Raw genomic sequence first — 23,600 nt, forward strand, 5'->3', positions numbered from 1 at the left:
ACTAAATACTACATTCATGTGGTCTTCCTTGGAAGATAATAGAACTTAAATTGTGTTTGTGATTTAACTTGGGAAATTTGAGTAACGTGTCCACGTTGTGCCCTTTGCTAGAACTGACTCCTTATTTTTTCTTTGATTCAGCAGATTTGTTGACTACCCATGTGCAAAAAGTACTGCGCTAGGCACTGTTTGCGTTCATCTTTCATTTAGCACACTTTTCAAACTGACTACAGGAAGTATCAAACATACATGAAAATATGTTTGAAAAAAAGCCCCATCACCTGGGTTAACAATCATCAGCTCCTGGCCAGTCTTGTTTCATCTGCACCCCTCACCTGCTTCCTCCACCTGGATTATTTTGAACTAAATCCCAGCCATATTTCATTTTAGCACACTTAATTAAGAATTAATATTTTGGGGGCGCCTAGGTGGTTTATTCGGTTGAGTGTCAGACTTCAGCTCAGGTCGTGGTCTCGCGGTTTGTGGGTTCGAGCCCCACATCAGGCTCGCTGCCATCGGCCTGTCAGTGCAGAGCCTGCTTTGGATCCTCTGTCCCCGTCTCTGTGCCCCTCTCCCACTTGTGCTCTCTCAAAAATAAATACATATTTTGGAAAAAAAAGACTATTTTTGAGGCATGTTGTGTTGTTTATATGTACATACACATATAAATATGCATAAAATAAATCATGTATCTGATACCTTTACCGAAAAAGAAAGCAGGTTTGTGTGTGACCTGGAGCGTGCAGGGCAAATGCACATCGCGCTTCCCTTGGAGGAGGCGGGGCGAAGGGCGTCCAATCTTCCTTTCGTGGCAGCACTCCAGGCGCCCAGCAGAGGCAGTGACGCTTACTGCAACCTTAATGCTTGTCATTTTGCTTCTGTTTTAAAAATAATCCTGACACACATTTATTGAGTGCCTCCTCGGTGTGGGCACGTGGGAGAATTGCCAATTCCCCAATAAAAAAGAGCCCCTTGACAGAGAGCTTACCATCTACACAAGGTATGACAAGAGAAATAACTAACAAGTGAATAGAATTTTCTAGTTTACAAAGCATTTTTCACGTTTTCTTAAGGCTTCCTTTTCAGGAAGGTGTTCTCCTCAGTTCCATTTGATACGGCAGGAGACTTTGCCTTGTGAGTGTTAACTAGCTTCGCCAAGTTTTAAGACCTAGTAGGTGGCAGTTTTGAAACTTTCTGTCCAGGGGTCCTTTCTACTTCATACTGTTAACCGATGTGAGACTTTGGGGAGGAAAGGAAATGGCGCTTAACCCAGGAAGGTGGAAGATGAGAAAAATAGTGATTAGAAGAGAATTGGTAACGGAACAGATAGGGCTTTCCAATACTAGGAGGAGGAGAGTTGGTGTGCTGGTAAGGTGGTCACTCCTGTGCCTCATAGTGGCAATCAGAAGGGTGACACAAGGACCTGGCCTTTCTAAGGTGACATAGACATCCAGGGGCGGTGCTCATAAGGGTTGGGAATGCTTGGTGGCACTTTGTCACCTTATCAGCCTGGATTTGTAGAAATAAGAGCTGTGAGTACGAAGGTAAGGTTTTGTTTTCTTATCGCATTCATTTGTTTGATTAGGTGTGTGAACATTGTACAGAAATCAGCAGTACCGATGAGTGTACGTTGTTCGTGAGCTTTCCTCCCACCCTTATGTCTGTTTCCAGATTCCTTCGCTGAAAGCAGCCACTGCTGTCAGTTTCTTAAGTTTCCTTTCAGAGCATTTCTCTGCAGACATGAGCAAACGTGAAACTGTCCTTTTTCTGACTTCCAGGAGCACTTGACATTGTGTATTTCCATGACAAGTGGGTATTGCCACTTTAAAAGCATATGGTTTCTCACTAGCATAGGTTGGTCCCAGCTCTGCCACTTCTTAGCTTGGTGACCTTGGCTAAACTTATTGAACCTTTTTGAACTTTTCCTTATCTGTAAAATGAGGGATGGGGATGCTGACAGATACAAGCTCGTGTGGTGGTCGTGAGGCTCAAGTGAGATCGTGCGTATAAACCGCATGGCCCATCTGGCATAGTCAGAACTCCAAAAGTCAGATGTTAGCTCTGAGATTTGGCGTGTTTCCAATTTATAAATTAAGTAGAAAAGGGCAAGATGCAGAATAGTGTGCTCAGAATGCCATTTGTGTGTGTATCCTTTTAAAAACCACGTTTGCATGCGCAGAGGAAGTAACAGCTGACATTTATTGAGAGGGTCTTAGGTGCCAGGCGCTGTTCTAAATTAAGTAACTTTACACTAATTCATTTAGTTCATTCATGGACCCTGGGGGGTAGGTCTCAGGTAAGAAGACACACAGGGACACACAGTCTATGGCAGTTCCAGGGTTCAAAACCAGGCTCTCAACCCTTGAGGTTGAGAAGAAAAGCCCTTAATGGTGGTTACTTGAGAGAGGGAAGGAGGGAGGCAGAAGGAGAGAGAGGGAAGGAGGGAGGAAGAAGGAAGGGAAGCAGGAAAGCTAGGGCAGGCGCCAGCTGGGAGCGCCGCGCAGGCAGAATTAAAAGGTGGGAAGGAAGATTTTTACTTCTTTGATGCAGAGTTCTTTTATAATTATCACTGAAGGAGAAAAAACCACTTTTTATGTTAAAATGTTAAAACATCTTCACAGTTGTGAATTGGGGAAGAAAACCCTACTGTAACCATGTAGCCATGAAAAATTTAAACGAAGGTGCCGTGACTAGCCTCATACTCATTTTTTTCATGTGCATTTTCAGTTATCTTTTTGGGTAAATTCCACAAAGTATGATCACCGGGTCAAAGGGTTCAGTCTTTTTGAGGTTCCTGACACATGTTGCCGTGTTACTTTCTGGAAAGATTTTGCTAGATTGTATTCCCCTCAGGGGTGGATGAGTTTACCCCTCTTTTCACCACATTGGATGTGAGACGTTCTTTTAATTACGAAAGTAGTATATTATCCATTGCTTAAAAATTAAAATAGTACAATAATGGGTGATGGGCATTGAGGAGGGCACCTGCTGGGATGAGCACTGGGTGTGGTATGGAGACCAATTTGACAATAAATTATATAAAAAAATAAAATGAAATAAAATAGTACAATAATACTGTTTCATTAAAGCAGTTCAAAAAGGCCTCAAAAAGGTTACATTCTCTAGGAGTACCTAGTAATAACAGTTTGATGTATATCTTCCCAGAGCCTTGTTTACCTACATACAAATATTTAGTGTATATGCACACTTATTAAATACAGTGGCATCATAGTATATATAGATACTATTATGCTACTTGCTTTTTTTATTCTCTGATTTATCACAGACCTCCTTCACTGTTGTTTACAGATTGACATCATTCTTTTTATTTTCGTCCACTGAAGCATTTTATTTGTCTTTTTTCCCATTGATATTTTTTATGTTTATTTATTTATTTTGAGAGAGCACAAGTGAGGAGGGAAGGAAGGAAGGAAGGAAGGAAGGAGGGAGGGAGGGAGGGGGGAGAGAGAGAGAGAGAGAGAGAGAGAATGAGAGAGAATGAGAGAGAATATCCCAAGCAGGCTCTATACTGTCAGTGCAGAGCCTGACGCGGGGCTTGAACTCATGAGCCGTGAGACCATGACCTGAGCCGAAATCAAGAGTCGGACACTTAACCGACTGAGCCACCCAAGTGCCCCATTTGACCTCTTTCTTTTTAACTGTTACGTTATATCCCATAGAATAAATAGAACCTTAGTTTATTTAAGGATTTCTCTATCAAAAATCATTTACGTCTATTTGTTTCATGGCTAAAACTGTATTTATCTTCCTTGTACCTATATGCTTGTATACTTATGCAAGTGATTCCGTAGGGTAAAGTTTTAAAATTTGGTTTGCTTTTAACATTGGGGAAAGTACTGTCTCATGTACCCAGTTTATGGTCCCACCAACAGTGTATGAGGGTGTCCAGTTTTCTGCCTCTGTGCTGGGACATTACCAGTTTTTAATTTTTGCAAATCTGATTATCACATTAAATTTCCATTTCTCTCATCTCTAGTAAGATTGGGCTTCTGTTCATTTTTTTTTCTTTTAGTCATGTTTCTTTTTTCTGTGAATTGCCAGCTATCCTTTGTGCATTTTTCTCTTGAGGTTTGTCCTTTTGAAATTGATTTGTAGCGAGTGATTTCTGTAATGGAAGTATTAATTCTCCGTCACTAAATGCAGATGATTTCCCAGTTTATCATTTGTCTTCTAACTTGGATTATGGTGCATGTGCCATGCAAAGGTTTCTAATTTTTAGTCACATCTCAGTCTTTCCCTTTATGACTTCTTAGGTGTTTGACCCAACATTATAAAAGCTACTCTCCTCCATTTTCTTCTATTACACTTATTGTTTGTTACTTTATGATTAGATTTTTTTATATGGTATGAGGAAAGGAATCTCCGTTTTAAAAAAATGGATAAGCAATTATGCCATCATGTCTTTTCCCCACTCAATTTGAAATGCTACCATTATACTCAGAATTCCCGTATGCTTATGGGTCTATTTTCAACCTTGCTTTCTCTTCTGCTGATAAAAGTCTCTTCCTGTGCCAGTATTTTAACTGCTGTCTCTTTACTGTATATTTTGATGTCTTTTTTAAAAAAATCTTGTTGTATATCATAAATTTACTCTTCCAGAAAACCGTGGAATCAACCATTTTATCAGAGTTGCATTAAATTAAGTTAGTGAGAGCTGACATTCCAAAGTTGACCCTCTTCCTCCAGAAGCTCAATATTTTTGTGAGGCTTCTTTTTGATGTTTATTTCTAACACATCTTGTGTTCAGTTATTCTAGCTTTTTATAACTAAACTCTGCTATTATGATTCATGAAAATGATAGATCACTTAATTTACACTTGGATTGTAGAAAAGTCATATTTTCTATAAGTGTGTTTAACTACTTATACTCTGTGAATTATTTGGTCATTTGCTTGGTCCATTTTTCAATTGGGGCCTTAATCTCTTATGAGCTTATATCATAAGGATACTAATCCTTTTTCACAATTACAACAGAGTTTCTTCTAATTTGTTTACTTTTTTATTTTATCACTTTTTTTTGCTGTGTAAATCTGAAAATTTAGTATAGTTAAACGGTCAGTCTTTTATGATTTTTACTATTGCTGTTAAAGTCCCCTAAAATTTTACACCAAGTGGTTCCATATTTAGTGCAAAAAGAAAAAAAAAAAAAGCCATGTAGAAAACTAGTCATGTTGGCCTGATAATGGAATTAGTTAAGTAATTTCTTTAAAGGTGCTTAATAATGTAATCTTATAGTGTTAATGATTATTTGTTTTCATTGTAAGTAACAGAATATTCTGTATATCATATGTATTGTATAACATGTACCAGAATGATGGACAGATTTGCTTATGATTTTTCATTTTTTAAAGAATTTTTAATTTGGGGCAAGTGCAAGTAATTCTAACAGCTTTAATGAAATTCTGTATCTTAAAAATTGTCAGTTTCAATGTTTAAAGTAGGTGATGTGTTTTGATATGAAATTTGCTATAATGTTAAGATCAGAAGATATCTTTGACTTCTCGGTCTTCACAGGAAGTTATTCACATGAATTTACCTTATTGCTGGTAAAACTTTTACCTTTCCCCCCTTTTTCCTCCCTCATATCCTATTGTAGTTATGTGAAGTTGCATTGATATAAATTTTTATGAACTGTTTTGCAAACAATCTAATGCCTTCAGTTCCTTGAATTTACATATTCAAGTATACTAATTGAATTACCCTTTTCTTGTCATAATGATTATGCTTTTATTTCTAAAACAATAAACAAGTTTTAAGTATTTATTGGGAAACATTGATATCTATGAATAGAAGTTGATATGCTTTCTCATTGAGAAATTAATCCCTGGAATTGAAAACTTAATGTTAAAAGAAAAAACAAAGGCATTAGAACTGTGCCTAAAACTGTCTTTAGTTTGACCCTAAGAGAAGTGAACATTCGGTTTTTATACCTTTTTAACACTAAATACTTTGTCTCATGTACAGTAGGCCCTCAATAAAGGAAGTGTTTGTAGTGAGTAACTGGATGAAACACCGTTCCATTAATCATAGAAATTCTTTTCAAATTGCTGGGAAATGCAGTTCTAAAACTTCTACATAAATGTTATTTAATCCATTAAAGTATATACCTCACTTGCAACATAGCTTTCTTACCATTTGTGTTAGAAATTCCTTGCATACTTAATATTTGTTTAAGTACTCGATCTGTTGTTCATTTATAGATGACTTCCTTGTGGAATATGACCCATTTGATTTTCATGATAGTGTAAGGAGCTATCCTAGAAGAGTGCTGCCTAATAGAACTTTTTTGTGATGGTGGAAACGTTCTGTATCTGCGATGGCCAGTATACATGCAGCTCACCATCTGCGACTTATAAGCCCTTGAAATGTGGTCAGTGTGAATGAGAAACTGAGGTTTTAATTGTGTTTAATTACAAGCGACTAAAATTGTGAAAAACCACCTGTTTGTTGCTCGTGGCTGCTATATTGGACAGCACAGATACACCTACTTTATTTTCATTTAGTTTTCCAAGTTATAGTAAGATTATTTTCTTAGGTAATGTTCTGATTTCACTAACAGTGTTTGGTAAAACTCTTTGAAACCTATGGTGAAAACAATAATACAAGAGCTGATTCTAAAAATGGACTTTAATTAGAGTTTGAAAATGTTTACTGGCTTGTGTGCACAGTCAAGATCACAAAACTCATTTTTATAGAATTATAAATCCAAAAGAAATCATTATTACAAGGATTATAATAAAACTTTTGAAGTCTTCTGGTTTTTTTTTTAAGTTTATTTAATTTTTTGAGAGAGAGAAAGAGAGCGCAAACAGGGGAGGGGCAGAGAGAGAAGGAGACGAGAATCCCATGCAGGCTTTGCACTGTCAGTGTGGAGCCTGATGTGGGGCTTGAACTCATGAACCATGAGATCATGATGTGAGCTGAGACCAAGAGTCGGACACTTAATCGACTGAGCCACCCAGGTGCCCCTAAAACTGTTTTTTTTGGTATTTGATTTTGGTTGCATTTATATGAAACATTAAGGTTCCTATATTGAGCATTCCACACACCGTTTCTCCTCATTTCTGGAGGGGATTTCATTCTAAGGAGAAATGTGTATTCTAAGGACCCATGAACTAACGCCCATTTTAAGATCAGTCCATGTAAAGCTTTTTGTTCATTTTTAAGCAGCTGATTTAGAAGAAAGTTTTAATGAACATGAACTGGAGCCCTCATCACCTAAAAGTAAAAAGAAAAGTCGCAAAGGAAGGCCACGAAAAACCAATTTTAAAGGGCTGTCGGAAGATACCAGGTCTACATCCTCCCATGGAACAGATGAAATGGAAAGTAGTTCCTATGTAAGTAGGAAAATGTGAGATTTTTACTTTTTGTTGCACCATGAATATTTCATTTAAACTGTGTTTATAGGTAAAGCTCATCATTTGAAATGTTAACTAAGCTTGAGGGTACTGATAGCATATTTTGATGGATCTTTTTTTTTTTAAGTGTTGTTTTTTTTTTTTTCCTTTTACATTTGCAGAGAGATAGGTCTCCACATAGAAGCAGCCCTAGTGACACCAGGCCTAAATGTGGATTTTGTCATGTAGGGGAGGAAGAAAATGAAGCCAGAGGAAAACTGCATATATTTAACGCCAAGAAGGCAGCTGCACATTATAAGTGCATGGTAAGCGTGGTTCTTTTTATGTGCTTTTAAACCCAAGTTTTTTTTTTTTTTGAAAGGCATTTAGCTAGTAACCAAATATGGCGTTAGTGGTTTTGAATTATGAATAGTATATGCTGTAGTCCCAAATCTTCATTAACTTTAGGGTTTTAAAAATACAGCCTTTATGACTTAGTAGGATTTAAAGTGGTCCTAATTATAGTTACCATATTCTGGATAATTGGTAGTTAACTATTTCGTAACTGTCCAAATTTCGGCTTATAAACCTGTCGTGAGGGGGGTGTCCGGTGTCCACTACAACCTTGGAAATACCTGTGTTGTTGTGCTTCACACATTGTATTGCACTTACTCATTTGTGAGCCTCTCTCCCTTAATAATAGACTCTTAATTCTTTGAAGAGAAGAACTATATCTTTGCATCCTTAGATCCAGGTCGCACATAGAGTGTACATAAACATTTTTGAGTTTGATTGTATTGAATTATTCATCCCATTTATGATTAGGTTTTAAAAATTATTGGGATGCCTGGGTGGCTCAGTCGGTTAAGCGTCTGACTCTGGATTTCGGCTCAGGTCGTGATCTCGAGGTTTGTGAGTTCAAGCCCCATTTCGGGCTCTGTGCTGACAGTGTGGAGCCTGCTTGGGATTCTCTCTCTCCCTCTCTCTGCCCTTCCCCTGCTTGCTTGTTCTCTCTCTCTCTGTCAAAATAAAGAATTAAAATAAACATTTAAAAAATTAGATTATTTATATCAGAGGTTCTTGACCAGAGAGGTGTATCAGATTTACCTTGGGAGCTTTTTCCAAAATACTCAACCCTACAGTATATCCCAAACATGTCTAGTTAAAAAAAAAATTCCCCAGGTAATTTTGATCTACATCTATGGTTGAAATTTGCCAGTTTGAACTATTTTTTAAAACTTTGTGGAAACAGGGTACTGGGTGGCTCAGTTGGCTAAGCATCCAACTCTTGATCTCAGGGTTGTGACCTCAAGCCCTCGGTTGGGCTTCGTGCTGTGCCTGAAGCCTACTGAAGAAAACAAAGCCAAAAAACTTTGTGGAAACGTAATAAAACAATTGAGATGACGGGGTAACATTGTTGAAATCTGCATTGTGGAATAAAATATCTAATCTTGACTCCACAGTGACAGCATAGTTTCATTTCATTGTCCTTATTTTGGGTTATAGTTTAGTCCGACAGATGAATGTATTAAAAGTATTTGAGTCAGTACTTGATTATTATGGAAAAGTCCTCTTTCTCAGGATATTGAAGTAACATAACACATTTGTTATTACGTTGTTTGATCTTTTTCTCACAAGAATTCTGAACGTTAAATGTTCCTGCATTTTTCTTTTCTAGCTGTTTTCTTCTGGCACAGTCCAGCTCACAACGACATCAAGGGCAGAATTTGGAGATTTTGATATTAAAACTGTACTTCAGGAGATTAAGCGAGGAAAAAGAATGGTCTGTGGTTTTATATTTATGCTATGCAACGTTACTCTTCTGACTCTCTCCTTTAAACTTAGAACACATCTCAAATTTATCCAGTCATCAAAAAATTTAATATAAAGTAGTTCATATGTTAAAGCAAGTATCTATTGGACTTATTTGTAATATAATAAAGGACGCTGATGTTACTGAAACTTATTCCTCTTTCTATGTAACTTCATTACTTCAGAGAATTACCTTTCAGGGTATCTGAGGGTCTTTTAATAAAATAAATGAAGATGTGAATGTGACACACCTAATTAAGTTTAAAATGTTATATTATTTAAGCTTGCTTACAGAACAACTCCATAACCCTAATAGAGCATTGGGAACTTCCCTGTGTTGTTACTCATTCTTTTTTTCTTTTTAATGAAAGGAAAAGATTTTTTTCAGAGCCTTCTGTTTAGTTAAAGTTCACATAAACAGTTATGTCTCTTAAAATGTTTATCATAGCTTTAAAGTTTTCTTTATAAAATGTGCCTAAGTCTCCTGTTCTTAAACACACTGAATTACTAATAAATAGCTTTAAGAAATATTGGCATCTTTATTGATCACTTACTCCTTTACAGTTGGTGAATATCATAAAATGTCAATGGAATGCAAAATCTTTTCTTTAAGACAGCAACTGTCTCTAGAGATGACTTTAGACATTTTTTAATTGTGAAAATTTTCGAACCTATCAAAGTTAGAAAGACTAGTAACACACATCTGTCCGTCACCTTGACTCATCAGTTATCAAGAATTTGCGGCACTCGTTTCATCTATGCCTTTTATTCTTGTTGCTTGAAGTGTTTTAAAGCAGAGATGAGACTTCATATCATTTCACCTCTACATATTTCAGTATGTATCTCTTAAAAGTCGGACATTCTCTTAGCTAACCACAGTGTCATTACCCCTTATAGATTAACAATGAGTTCTCAGTGTCATTTAATACCCAGTTCGTATTTGTATTTCCCCAGTTGTCTCAAAACTGTCTTTTTAACGTTGAGTTGTGTGAATCAGAATCCAAAGGAGGATCACACATTGCATTTGGTTGTTCTCTATCCTTTACGTAACCTAGGGCACTTCCCCGCCCCTTGTCTTTGTTGTTTCTTTTTCTGTTTTGTCGTGTGCCATTGGCCTGTTGAAGAAAATGAATTAACTGTCCTGTAGAATACCCCATATGTTTTATTTGTTGGTTTCCTTATTTGTGATGCCATTTAACTTGTCCCTCTACTCGCCAGATTGTCTTTAAAGTGCAAGTTAGATGTAAAGCCTTGATTAGGTTCGGTATCAAGATTTTTGGGGGTAAGAGTACTTCACAGGTGGGACTGTATCATCCACATTTTATAATATCAGACTAGTCCTAATGTCTGGTCCTTGGATTCGGGTGGCGAGTGTAATCCGTGGCCCTCCGTCGTGAGTCCGCCTTCAGCCTTTCATCCAGTGGTTTCAGGCTTTGCTGAGCTTTATCTGAATCCATTAGAAACGACCCTTTCTTTGTGCAACTGCAGCTTTGAAGGTGTGAAGATTGTTGATGTGAGCTATTCTGTTTAAAACCAGTTCAGTTTATTGGTACTTTGATTAGTCTTTTATAAGCAAAACTCCTTGGAATCAGAATGTATAATACTACAAAAATATGTCAGGGGAAAATCTCTTTCACGTATCACACCGAGCGGTGTTGTTGTACAGCTATAAATAGGTGACCAGGATAACAGTTCCGTTCTGGTCAACTTATTTGTTTACCTCTGCACAGTGAAATGTTGGTGTACTCACTAACCTAACATTTTCCCAAGTGTGCTCCAAAGGAAATTAGTCCATCGAGATGCTCCCCAACCCCTCCAAAAATAAAAGGGCATCTGGAGTTCAATACTTTGGGAGCTATTTCCTATACCCTCCTTCTTGCCGAAAGGCTGTGAGAAGTTCTGCAATCAAGCAATCTGTTGCATTCCTCCAACTTACTTGACTATGAAACTCTTTTGTCAACAATCACCCTTTTAATCTCAGAACATTCTTGAGGCAAGGCAGATCTAGGGCAACTTGTGATGTCTTGAAAAGATTTCAGCCCCATTAGACTCCCTCTGCCCTTTTACCTACTTGGTAGCAGTCCCTCCGTGGGGGGATCGCTTTCCTGTCTTCTCATTCTTTAGTCATAATAGCCAAGGACCTAGTCCCGTGAGGAGGAGAAGCCAACCACTAAAATCTAGAGTATCATTTTTTGGTGTGTTTGGCAGTATTCAGGAATATCTTGTTTATGTTTAGATGTCAGACCTTGGAAAGTTAGCGTAGGTAAATAATGGAAACATCAGGGAGTGACTTAATATCAGAAAGTCTATCAGAGTGTGATTTAAATTGCAGCGTGATTTAATCTAGATGCTCAACAGTAAGTTTGGTGTATTTTTTTTCCATAGAAAACTGGCTGTTTTCTTTGTAAACTGGAATGTTTGGCCGAAATATGGCTAAAATAGAATAAATAAGGTTGCAAAAACTTTGAAATACTGCTTATGATTATTCTTTCTCTTCCCTTCAACAGAAATGTACACTTTGCAGTCAGCCCGGTGCTACTATTGGATGTGAAATAAAAGCCTGTGTTAAGACTTACCATTACCACTGTGGAGTACAAGACAAAGCCAAATACATTGAAAATATGTCACGAGGAATTTACAAGTAAGAGAACAACAATTGTCCATTTTCCTTAACTTGTCAGTAAGTAACTGCCCGTGAGTAGATGACATCAGTTTACTTGGTCACTGTCCCTAGATGGTATTTAGCCAAGTATAGAAGACTTAGGACTCCATATAAAGAAACAAGTACTATGATTGGCATTTTCCTCTTTCAATACATCCCTGGATTAGCAGTCACTCAGCCAGTGTGTGTTAGGCTTACTAAGTGCCAGGTGTTGTGATAGGAGCTGGGCATACAGTAGTGATCAGGACACATAGGGACTAAGTCCTCGCGAAGCTTAAAGTCTAGTGGGAGAGACGTGTTAATTAAATGGCCACGTAAATGTACAATTACAAACTACATTAAGTGCTAGAAAGGATATGTTACAAAGCACCATGAGAACATGTAACGAGAAGGAGCTGACAATCTGTAGTGAGTGAATATTTAGGAATCTCCTTAAGGAAATAGAGCTTGAGCTGAGATAGGAAGGGCGTAGATCGATGTGGGTGTTGGGACCGTGTTCTAGGCAGAAGGAACAGCATGTGCAAGACCCTGAGGTGGAACCGAAGCAAGGGTGCAAAAGGGAAGGTGAGTCAGGAGGCTGCTGCTCAGGGTCCAGGTGGGAATTCTTGGCAGCTTAGAATAGGATGTGGTTGTGAAGATAGAAGCCAAGAGACGCTCTTGGGGGAATGAGGAAAGCATAAGGTTTGGAGATTTGGAATTACTATCCTCTGCTTTATCGGTCTTCCATATCCATGTACGTGTATAATGGTTCCATTCGTTTAACTGAATGGAGACTACGTTGGTGGGGGTCCATGGATTTTTGACTTGCCTTCGCGAGTTGTAAAGCACTTCCTTCCATTCCCAGGATGCAATAAGCCAGTGACTAAACACCCTACTATTTTGCATACGAAGCAATTTATTGTAAGCAGTCACCACGTATTTGGGTGATTGGATGAGGTGCTAATGCTCTATTATACAGTTTGCCAAACTTTGTTTAATAAGGAAGGCAGGAGATGTTTTTCAAGTGAATTCTGCCAAGCCTTTAAGAAACAGGAATTCTAACATTTAAAGAGGTCCAGCACATGGCGAAAGATGGAAAACTTCATTCATTCTGTGAAACTTACATTAACTGTGACACTAAACCTGACAGAGATGGCGTGTAAAACAAAAACAAGAAAACCGCAGACCAAATCTGGCTTTTATAAACAATATACCAAATTCCTAAATGTTAGAAAACCAAATCCAGATCTGTATTCTAACGATTTAAAGACTGTTCAAAATTAGGAAATATATTAGTGTGAACCATTGTAACTAATAAAGAAAGAAAGATCCTATCGCCTTCCTGGTGGATGGTGAAAAGGCATTAGATGGCATTCAGCATCCACTTCTGAATTTTAAAGTAAGGAACCAAGAGTGCGCTTGGGCAGCGAGGACTCCTAATGGAGCATTTATGAGAAAACGGCAGCAAAGAGCCTTATTAAAGGAAAGGGACTGCAGTTCGTAACCAGGGCTGAGCCTCACAACCCCCTGAGGACGGATAAGGCCCGCTTTAAAAACGTTCATGCCTGGGCTCCACCATCAGAGATTTAAAATTCACTAGGTAGAAGCCCAAGCCATGTTTTTTAATGACACCCCAGGTTATTCTCATGTTCATCTGGAATTGAGAACCACTCTACCAGTACGCTTTCAACTACCAGTGTTACTTTTCAGCGCTCTTCGGGAGGGTTAAGCCAGTGCAACACGAGAAAGAGGAAAAACGTATAATAGATATTGTGAAGGAGCAAAATAAAATTGTCAATATTTGTTACGAGTGTCATCGTCTACCGAGAAAATCCCAAGGAATCAACACAATTTATTAAAATCAATAAGAGCTCAGTAGGGTTGCTGAATACTAGATGAATTTTTAGAAACAATCCCAGTAATAACTAGCTAGAAATCATAAATGAAAAATGTCACCCTCCGCCCCTTTCCCCATACACCTACACACACCACAGGTGAACCTTTTTTTTTTTTTTAAAGTGTTTTTACATAGGACCCAAATGAAAAGTAAAATATATTGTTTTTTGATGAAAAGACTCGACCTTGAAAGATACCTGTCTTCCTCAAATTAATCTAGATGATAAATACAATTGTAGTGAAATACAGAGTTTTGACTTTTATCTAGAGGAGTAAATGGGGTACTTTTGGTAATGGTTGAGTTACTTTATATAATAGGAAACAACTGAAAGCTTAAACCAGATAGAAATTTGGTTTTCCCCCGAAATATGTCCCAAGGAGAGCAGTCCAGATGTGGTAGGCTGTTCTGCGTGTCCTCGGGGACCCAGATGACCATCTTCCGGCTCTCTCCTCCTTGGGGCGTCCCTTCCACAGGCAGTTAGGAGGGAGTGGGAGCAAAGGAAAGTGGGTGAGGTGGCCATTCCTCCAGCCGAGTGGCTTTATAGTCCGCCTTTCTGGAAGTTCCACAAGCTCTTCTGCTCAGCATCCCATTAGCCAGAATTGAGTCACCATGTCCCAGGGAGACAGGGGAACATACCCCTGGTGGGCATATTGCTACCCAAATCTGGTTCAGTACTACGAAGGGAAGGGGAGAAAGTAGGTACGGGGGTAGTCAACACGTCTTGATCACAGCAGCCAAGCAGAAATTGAAATGAGATCAAGAGGGAAAATCCCCTATTAGATCTCAAAACCAGTGACATAGTAATTAAACCTGGTACTGGCACAGTGACAATGGCACAGTGACAATGGCCACAAGAAATCCATGTCTCTGTTAGGGTAATTTCAGTAGTACTAGATCTGTGGAGACAGGATGGATTATTCAATACTTGGTGTCTCTACAGTTTATACAACTGGCTCTCCATTTAGAAAACGGGTTGGATCCTTACCTCAGACTGCACCCCAGAATATATCCTTCATGGGTTAAAAACCTAATCGTATGTAAAACTGAGTAGAAAATGTAGGAGAAATTTTCTAGAATCTGTTGAGTACAGATGACCTTTCTAAGCATGATAGGAAACTCAGAATTTTTGACTGTATTGAAATGAGACTAAAGAGAACTTCGAATCCTTAAGAAAAACAGCCCAGGTTTTGTTTTTTGGTTTTTGGTTTTTTTTTTTTTTAATGGGCAAAGGACATGAAAAGGGAATTTATAAGAGGACTGGCCGTGGATTATAAGCACGTGAAAAGCTATTCTCCCTTATTTGTAATGAAAAAAAACATACATTAAAACAAGATGTTACCAGTTTTTGCCTATCTGATGGGCAAAGATTAGTAGGATTCACATGGCAGCTGGGTTCTGGAGACCTGGGCATTCATGTTTGATACTGAGTTAGGCTATAAGTTGGTACAATTTGGGAGAACAATATAGCGTCGGAGACCAAAACCTTTAACGAAATGGTGTGTATATTTTGCCACTAGTCTGCTTTGTAGAGATTTATGCCAGGGAAGTGGGCAGAAAACAGTACAAAAACGTACATGCGAGAAGTTTCGTTGCATTACTGTTCGTGCTCACTGCGATACCCGCTAAGGCATCTTACTCACCTGTTCTTCGGATTGGTGAGATGACCACAGATGGCATCAGTCAGCGTAACAGTGCGGCTCAGGTCCAGTAAGATTGGATTCACATTGGGTAGGTCCACAGGGGAGCCACCCGAGCTTAAAAGCCTCGTACCGCATTTGGAGCCAGCACCTGGTCCACTGTAGTTCTATAGGCATAGGTCATTGTCGGGTTACACCACACAGGAACAGAGATACAGCTTCTTCTCAGAGTATAATTCTCCCGCTCCAGCTACAGTCCACCCACCGAGGGGTAGCAGCTCAGTGCAGAAGCGGGCACGTCATGCCAAGTTTTGCGAAGTTGCCAGGGGAATAGCTAGAGTTAACTGAAGGTAAATCGGAAAAGATTTTTAGCCTTTCACCCATTCCAGCAAAAATCAACCCCCCAAAAACCAGAAGGTCTATCAAAAGACTTACGTTTTAGTACGTGCGTTTAGTGGAATACTCTGCAGCAATTAAAGAATGAAGTAGCTCCATATGGAGAGTCGTGGAGAGGTATTATACCTGTGATCAAGTTGCATGATCTACTTTAGCATGTAACAAGTACACGTATGCACATGTGTGTGCAGATGCACACCTGTATACATAAAAGATTTTTGAGGGGCATATTCAGCAGCTGAACAGTTGTTACCTCATCCATAATTTTACCAGCAGAGAGAATTTGAAATCTTTTGGAATATTTTCTAGACATGTGATCGTGTATGTACATATTTATAAAAAGATTTTCTTATGTATACTCTTATAATATCTGGGGTATTTTTCTGTGACATTAAACAGTTCTACATCACCATTTTAATGGTTGCATAATCACTTCCTTTTCTAGACATTCAGATGGTTTTTACTCTCTAGCTGTTAGAGAACCATGTTGCCAGTGACCATCTCTAAACGAAAGTATTTGTACCGGGGTCCACAGTGATTTGAATTACTCTTTCTATTTTTTTCACATTGCAATTTGTTTCTAAAATCTGCATATGGTGTGGATTCCAGATTTTTTCATAGAGACTATTGAGCTCAAATCAGAGTCATTATGCAAGTAGTTTGGGGATAGAAGAATGGAAAATGGGAGGAATACCTCTGAATGAAGGGGTTTCCCTCTCCTGTATGTGCTTTCCTTCTTCACTGGCTCTGGATCCTGAATATACTCATTAGATTATTATAGTAATCTATTCATTAAATGAAGTGTGTTCATTAAGAAGGCAAGAGAAGATTACATAGTGATTCTGCTTATCCTGTTTTATTGTCTTTATTGTATTACTAAACTTTGAAATAGGAATGTCTCTAAAAAGTCAGTCACCCACCATAAAATAAATTCTGTGACAGTAGAGATCTTGTTTGACTGGTTTACACCCGTGATCTCGGTGTCTAGATTGGTGAAGGACATATAATGGGCCTGTGGGGGTGAAAAATAATCCCATAAAAAGATGAAGATCTGTTTTAACAAAAAAGGGCTCGTCCCTTTAGGAAAAAACTCTTACAGGGAAGAAAAAGAAAAAACTTAGGAAAAATTTCAGAAGTATACAAAAATAGAATAGGATAACAGCTCCCCATCTCAGCAGCTACCAAGTTACTGCCACACTTGTTTTCATCTATTGTTTTTCTTTCTGATGTATTTAGTTAAAGCAGAACCCGACATCTCTTTTGTCATTTTATCCCTACATCGGTATCACGGTGCCATTATCACACTTTGTAAGATCAACAGTAAGTTCTTAGTATGCTGTCCTACCAAGTCTACGTTTACATTTCCCCAGTTGTCTTGGAAATGTCTTTTTAGACTTGCTTTGTTCAAATCTCAATACTTACAAGGTCCCTACGTTGCATTTAATGGCTATATCTCATAAGTCTCTCTTGATATAGAGCAATCCCCACTCCACCCCGCCCGATAAGTCTTGTAGAGTCCCACATTCTAGATTTAGCTATTTGCTTTGTTTCTCTACGCCTCCATATTTCCCATAATTTATAAGTGATTCCCAGTGGGTAGCATTTGAAGAGTACAAATTCTCCGTAGTTCTTTGGAAGTAACTGAACATATTTTGAGAATAAAAAAATAAGCAAAACTAGGTCAGAAGTCAGTTGCTTTTGTTGCTCCCCACCCTCCCCTCTGCCTTTAATTCTACTCACATGTTAGACACTCCTCATGTTAAACCAAGTTTTAGATCCTTTGTGTCGGGATTCCTATAGGAATGTCTTATCTGTTGCTGACCACAAGAGGGCACTCACTGAACATTTTTAAACCATTGTTCCATCTTGTCATCTTGTATATGTAATTGACTTAAAACTGAGCTCATATCAGCTCACCCACTGATTACAGTGGGGTGGTTACCTATAAAACACAGATTTGGTACTTATATGTTAGTTGGCCTCCCTAAACCCTTGTCCTAAGTAACTCACATTGCTATTTATTAAAAGCAATGAATGTCAAGTATACGGTGGATATTACCCACATAAAAGGTTGTCAGAACGGCCTAATGTCAAAGTATCACTCCAGAGGTACAAATCCTCTGGTTTGAAAGGGGAAAACCTACCGTCCCAGTGGAGAAATTTGGCCATCACCACCACTTAAACCAAGTGATCGAAAAGCATCACTGATAGTGGGGCATTCTGAAATTAACGTTCCTCTTGAAGTACACAGGGTCACCTATCAAATATCCTGGACTAACAGAGAAAAAAGTTGAACCTACAGCTAAGCAAGCCCGTGGACCTTATTTCCAGTTTTATAGGAATCTGGAGTAAGAGAGAACCAATTGAAGCAGTGCCACAGTTAGACAAGTCCAGAGTGGTGTAGTTGAAAAGGTAGCTGGTGTAACTTTTTCCAAAAAGTGAGTGTCATGGGAAAGAGAGGTTGGAAGAGCCAGTCTAGATCAGGAGAGACCTAGCCAAACACAGGGCCTGGAAAACTGTTAGGGGGCTCACAAAGGTGTTCTAATGAAAGCCAGGACACGAGTGCTGGGAAGACATTTTGAGGAATTTGAATGAAAATGTTTCATGAAACACGAGCAAAAAGCAACAGTATATATAGAGTTTATATTGTTTCCTAAAATGTACTCTTATTATCTTTCTGAAACCCCGAGTTTGATTATTTCATCTGTATACCTGCAAGTTTGTATTTTTCATCTCAGTGGGCAGAATGAGGACTTGCCTCACCTTTGGGCATGTGTGACAACGTTTACCCTAAAGCAGAGGTTTTATTTCCGATGAACTTGCGTTATCTCATTAATAGAGTGCTTTCCTATCTTTCAGATAGAAATGGACCCGTAACTAATTGTAGAGTTTTTAGAAAGCATGGATGAGGAAACCTTTATTTTAAATGGGCACCAGCCTCATCTGCTAATGGTGTAAATGTATTATCAGCAGTGACAAAACGTTTTGAGATTTTTATCTTTCATCATTGTAGACTATATTGTAAAAATCATAGTGGAAATGATGAGAGAGATGAAGAAGATGAGGAACGAGAGAGTAAAAGCCGGGGAAAAGTAGAAATTGACCAGCAGCAACTAACTCAGCAGCAACTTAATGGAAACTAGGTATGAACGTTACTTCTCTCGGATCTGTTGTCAGGATACAATACTCACTGATAAATAACATGTTGGAGTAATGGTATATGCAGTATGATTTTTTTTAATGCTATTATGTTTAGTTAAGCATGTTCCTAGAATGCTAAAGGATTGTGTAGGCTTGCATAGTTTTTTTAACTAGCTGATTTTGTACCAGTAAAACCAAGCTCTCCACTTTATCCATAAGTATAGTTGTAATGTCAAACTGATAAGATGTTCTCGCTCCTCAATAACATTATATTTATTGTGTTCCCCTCAAGCATCATATTTTACAATTTTTTATCATCTTTTGAACAGGTTCATGGGACAGAGTTAGAAAACTGGGAATTGAATAAGACATCCATAACTACTATGCTTTTTTCACTGTTTTCTAAAATCAAAAAGGGTTTGTAACTTTTTACTGCCCAACTCTTAGATCCTTCATTGAACCGCCTAAAAACGTCTTTTGTTTGTTTTATGAGCCTTCACTAGATGGCAGAATTTGACATGTTGCTATTACGTAGCTGTAGTTTGCAGTTTCTGGGAAGCAATTGAAACACTATTAACCCTGTGTTTAGTGTCGACAGTTAAAGCAGACATTGAAATGAAGTAAGCTATATTTCTGGACTGAACAAAGTTCTACTGTTTAGAGTGTCTAAGTTTGTTTAGTGGATTCATACTCAAGGGAGAGCATAAGCAAATTTCACTTTACAGTGCAAACACGCCTCTGGTGGCGACACATGGGAATTTGTGCTTTTTTTTTTTTTTTTTTTGCTTTTTTTTTTTTTACACACTCAAGTAATGGATACTAGAAATGAAGAGAACCTTCTTTTTCTCTTGGCTTTGACAGCACATGCTAAAAATCTCTTCCAAGAAGTGTGCTAAAGCTTTTCATTTCGTCCCTGTTAAAGTTGTTCTCACTGACCAGCATGCACTCGGGCAACTGGTGATAAGTTATGAGCTCCGGTGCGCCTCTGCCAAACTTCTCTTGACAGTAAACCTCTTCTCTTATGTCATACAAAGAACTTCTAGCAAAATTATTGGATCCTCTCAAGTTGAAACTAACATTTGGCAACAGCAAATTGAACCTCTTTAAGATGTAAAGGGTTACCACTCACTAAGGACTTCAGCCACCATGTCGGAAATCGATTCCTCTCAAGTGCCGTGTGGTGTGGAACACTTCATATATTGGCCCAGAGTATGTAAGGAGGTCTCATGTGCTGTAGGAGTCAAAAAACAGCCTGCAGAAAACAGTATTTATTTTTAATTTTGTGACCACTATTTTAAAAAAAAAATTATTTAATATTTTTAATGTTTTCGTTCATTGCTTTGCTTATCTATCAAATAGGCTTTCGTGCCCTCCTTTTCTTCTGGTAGGGCCTGGTGTTGTTTTTTCAATCATCGAAGTTGTTTTTCGAAGCCTAAGAACCCAGCTGTTCAGAAAGGATTTTCACACTGGCATTCCCAGCTCGTGATATTTTCTCCCACTTACCTGCTGAAGCACATTTATATATTTCTTTATGGCAAAACCAAAAAACTTTAGTTGTGGTCTGCCTAATATTACCATAGCACCTCAATATTCAAAGGTAGGGCTTCTGATTTCTGAATTATTAGTTAACCTACCACATTAAAGCAAATTAGCAAACAAGAGATACCGTGTTAACTTGACTGTGCATCGAGATATTCTGCAGCTTATGGAAAAGCATTTTTAAAATGTAACAGGTGGAAAATTACACTGTGCTTAATGACTGATTTTTTTTTTTTTAACCGCTAGTCCCTTAAGGTCACATTTGTCGAGTGCGTATTCACTTAAGTCAAGGGACTTGATGATTGCTTTATTTTAACCATCTTTTATTATTTTTAGAAGGAAACTAGCTTTAGTGGGGTTGCCCTATATGTTTTTCTCCTTTTGCTCTAAATATGCCATTGGTTTTTTTTTTTTATGTTGTGTGTATGTGATGAATTTTCAAAATTCACCATGACTTGAAGTGCAACGACAGATCTAGATGTTTGTTTACCAAGCTATGTGACTTTTCCCAAAGGATCTGTACTTTATTTCCTTACAACAGCTTGAAACCTGTTATTTTAAATCTTTGAATCACTGTGTCTTGATCATTTTTACATGGTGTGCCATACACTTACCCACGGAACAATAGAGCACCTTCATTTTTGGACAACTACTGTAATGATGTTCTTAGGAAAAATGGAAGGTGCCGGGGTAAACATGGCCAGTCGATGATCATATCATGGACTTCAAATACTTAGCTGTCAGTCGATGGATTTGCTATGTAATCAAGTGTATACCTTTGTATGGGTGTCTTCAACCCTTTCTCTGCCACTAGCAACCAGAATAGCACTTTACCTTTTGGTTGGCTAGAATAAGTGGCTGGCTACCTATCTTTCTCACTGTGGTGTGATTGGCTAAACAGTCTTTCATTAAAAGTTGAAATGAAATGTAAATTGAAGTCACATGAAAAATCACCTTTGGTTGTAAACCTCCGATACTTTGATTCTCCATCCATGTCTTCGTCACATGCTGAGTAAAAAGTGCCTTACAATGTAAAAATTGTACAGTACTTATGTTCCCAAGTAGCAGCATCATCTTCTGGGTAGTAATTACATTGTGGTATGAATATTTAGAAAAATGGACCTCAGCAGTGTATTTACTGTTCATCTCTTAAGTCCTTAACCGTAGTTTTAATAAGCATGACATTATTTGATAAGTATATAACACGTACGTCATTTCAAAAAATACTGCCATGACTGTCTTTTACGCATATTTAGCTTGAAATTTTGAAGCGTCTTTTCTTTCCTTTTTTTTCCCCTCTGTTTTGTTTTGTTTTCGTTATCGATATTCAACAGTGTAATCTTTGCAAGCGTATATTGAAGATTATTCTGGAGCATTTATTGCCTTACCAGAACTGTTAGTAAGAAATGTTCTTTAGAGTAGAAAGATAGACTTGAGTTTCTATACTTTAATAAGAGCTCTTTGTTCCTGGGGGGAGGGGGAGGGGGTGTGAATTTTACTTTTCATCTCAATTTATTAAAAACCCACAGCTGAAATACATTTTATTTCAAAGATCAGCAATTTTAGAATTTCAGATAGTACTTGCTCAGGAGTACGTGCTACTCAAGATATTAAGAGAATAACAAGATATGTAGATCTACTGTTGAATCAGAATCTATGTACTTGAACAAATGTGTGAATCTTAAATATCTCAAAGAAAAAGAAAAGTGTTCTAGAATGTTGTTGCTTTTTTGAAAAGCACTAAAGGTTAGACCAAGGTATACAGTTTTGTTCTAACAGACATTTAGGTTAACTGTAAAGATAAGGAATGCATTATGGGTCAAAATCAAACATTCCTCTCATGTTATGTATATTTTGTTCCTGTTATATTGGCTTTATTTTCAAAATTGTAGTTTGTAGTATTAGTTTCCTTTTATTGGTATTCTTGCATATACTATTCATTCAATAAATGAGTTATGACTTTCATGTTCGTATGTATGTCTTTTTTGTCAAAGGGTATAATGAAGGGTATCATCTGTAGCAGCAGCAAGACTGTGTTCCCTTTAGTCTTCCTTCAAGACAAAATGCCCAGTTTGTTTAGTAACTTGTTAATAAAGAGAATGAGAGAGAACAAAAAGTGCGTTTGAGTCCAGTTCAAGATTTCACAACATCAGAGTTTCATCAGGGAGTGAGACATCCGTCTTTCGAGTACAAAAGAACTGTGTTACCCCTTGGTTCTTTTATTAGTAACAGGATTCGGGTACCTTTGGCTTGAATTGGGTCCTCTGGAAGCTAGTTCAAAGGGGATTTTGAAAAGAAGCCAAAACTCCTAGTGCGGTTTATCTGTTTGGTCATACGGAGGAGGATTAATATTTTTTATAAAGGCATTCCACCTTACAGATTTCAATTGACTCCCTCTATCGTGGACAGCTTACTTCTTGTACAGTGCTTGGAGATTGAGGTAGTCGTATCCAGGGCGGAAATGAAAGTTTTAATTAGTGGAATGTGCCCATTCCATACACACAACTCCTAACCTGCATTCCTACTCTAGAGGAAAAATAAATTAGGGGCACCTGGGTGGCTCAGCCGGTTAAGCGTCCGACTTCAGCTCAGGTCATGATCTCATGTTTCCTGAGTTCGACTCCCACATTGGGCTGTCTGCGGTCAGCGTGGCGTCTGCTTTGGATCCTCTGTCTCTGTCTCTGTCTCTCTCTCTGCTCCTCCCCCACTCTCTCTGTCTTTCTCTCTCAAAAATAAATAAATAACTTTTACACGTTATGTAACAGGTCTGGTTAATGCTAGAACTATGGGATAGTGTACCTCACTGCAAATGTTACCTGGTATTACTCATCACACATGCATCCATGTGCCAGCGTGTGTGTGTTTAAAATCCATTCTTTACTCTCATTTTGTTTTTTTAATTTTTTAACAAAAGATTTTATCTTTTTTACCACCATAAAAATATGGAGAAGGGGGTTATGTGGTTTTCTTTAGCTAACTGAAACTATTGACAGCTGGGGACTTTGGTGGGGGGAGTTCTGTTTTCTTTTTCCAGCTGCAGTCATCAGCAATTGCTCAGGTCATTCCAAAGTGTAAACCTGGTAGAATTTTCTAGGAAAATTCTATGGCCAGCAAAATTCTATGGCCGGTCCATATTTTTAAGGGAAAACCGTCTATGTTTGTATATTAGAGTCCTCGGT

General features: G+C 38.1%; 1 protein-coding gene across 4 annotated transcripts in view; it reads left to right on the top strand.

The window, feature by feature from the left end:
* PHF6 (PHD finger protein 6) overlaps positions 1–22,386 on the top strand; it is a 46,895-nt gene extending 24,509 nt beyond the window's left edge. Inside the window, exons 6-11 of one of the 4 annotated variants that reach the window (XM_043571239.1) lie at positions 7,189–7,358; positions 7,541–7,684; positions 9,037–9,141; positions 11,678–11,811; positions 18,755–18,884; positions 19,212–22,386. In XM_043571239.1, the coding sequence (XP_043427174.1) occupies positions 7,189–7,358; positions 7,541–7,684; positions 9,037–9,141; positions 11,678–11,811; positions 18,755–18,884 (683 nt within the window). In that variant the 3' untranslated portion in view covers positions 19,212–22,386. The remainder of the gene's footprint in view (positions 1–7,188; positions 7,359–7,540; positions 7,685–9,036; positions 9,142–11,677; positions 11,812–18,754; positions 18,885–19,211) is intronic. The other 3 variants (XM_043571238.1, XM_043571240.1, XM_043571241.1) reach the window with 3 other exon arrangements.
* The last annotated feature ends 1,214 nt before the right edge of the window (positions 22,387–23,600 follow it).

The sequence above is a fragment of the Prionailurus bengalensis genome, chromosome X, assembly GCF_016509475.1.
Source record: "Prionailurus bengalensis isolate Pbe53 chromosome X, Fcat_Pben_1.1_paternal_pri, whole genome shotgun sequence".
Classification (NCBI taxonomy): domain Eukaryota; kingdom Metazoa; phylum Chordata; class Mammalia; order Carnivora; family Felidae; genus Prionailurus; species Prionailurus bengalensis.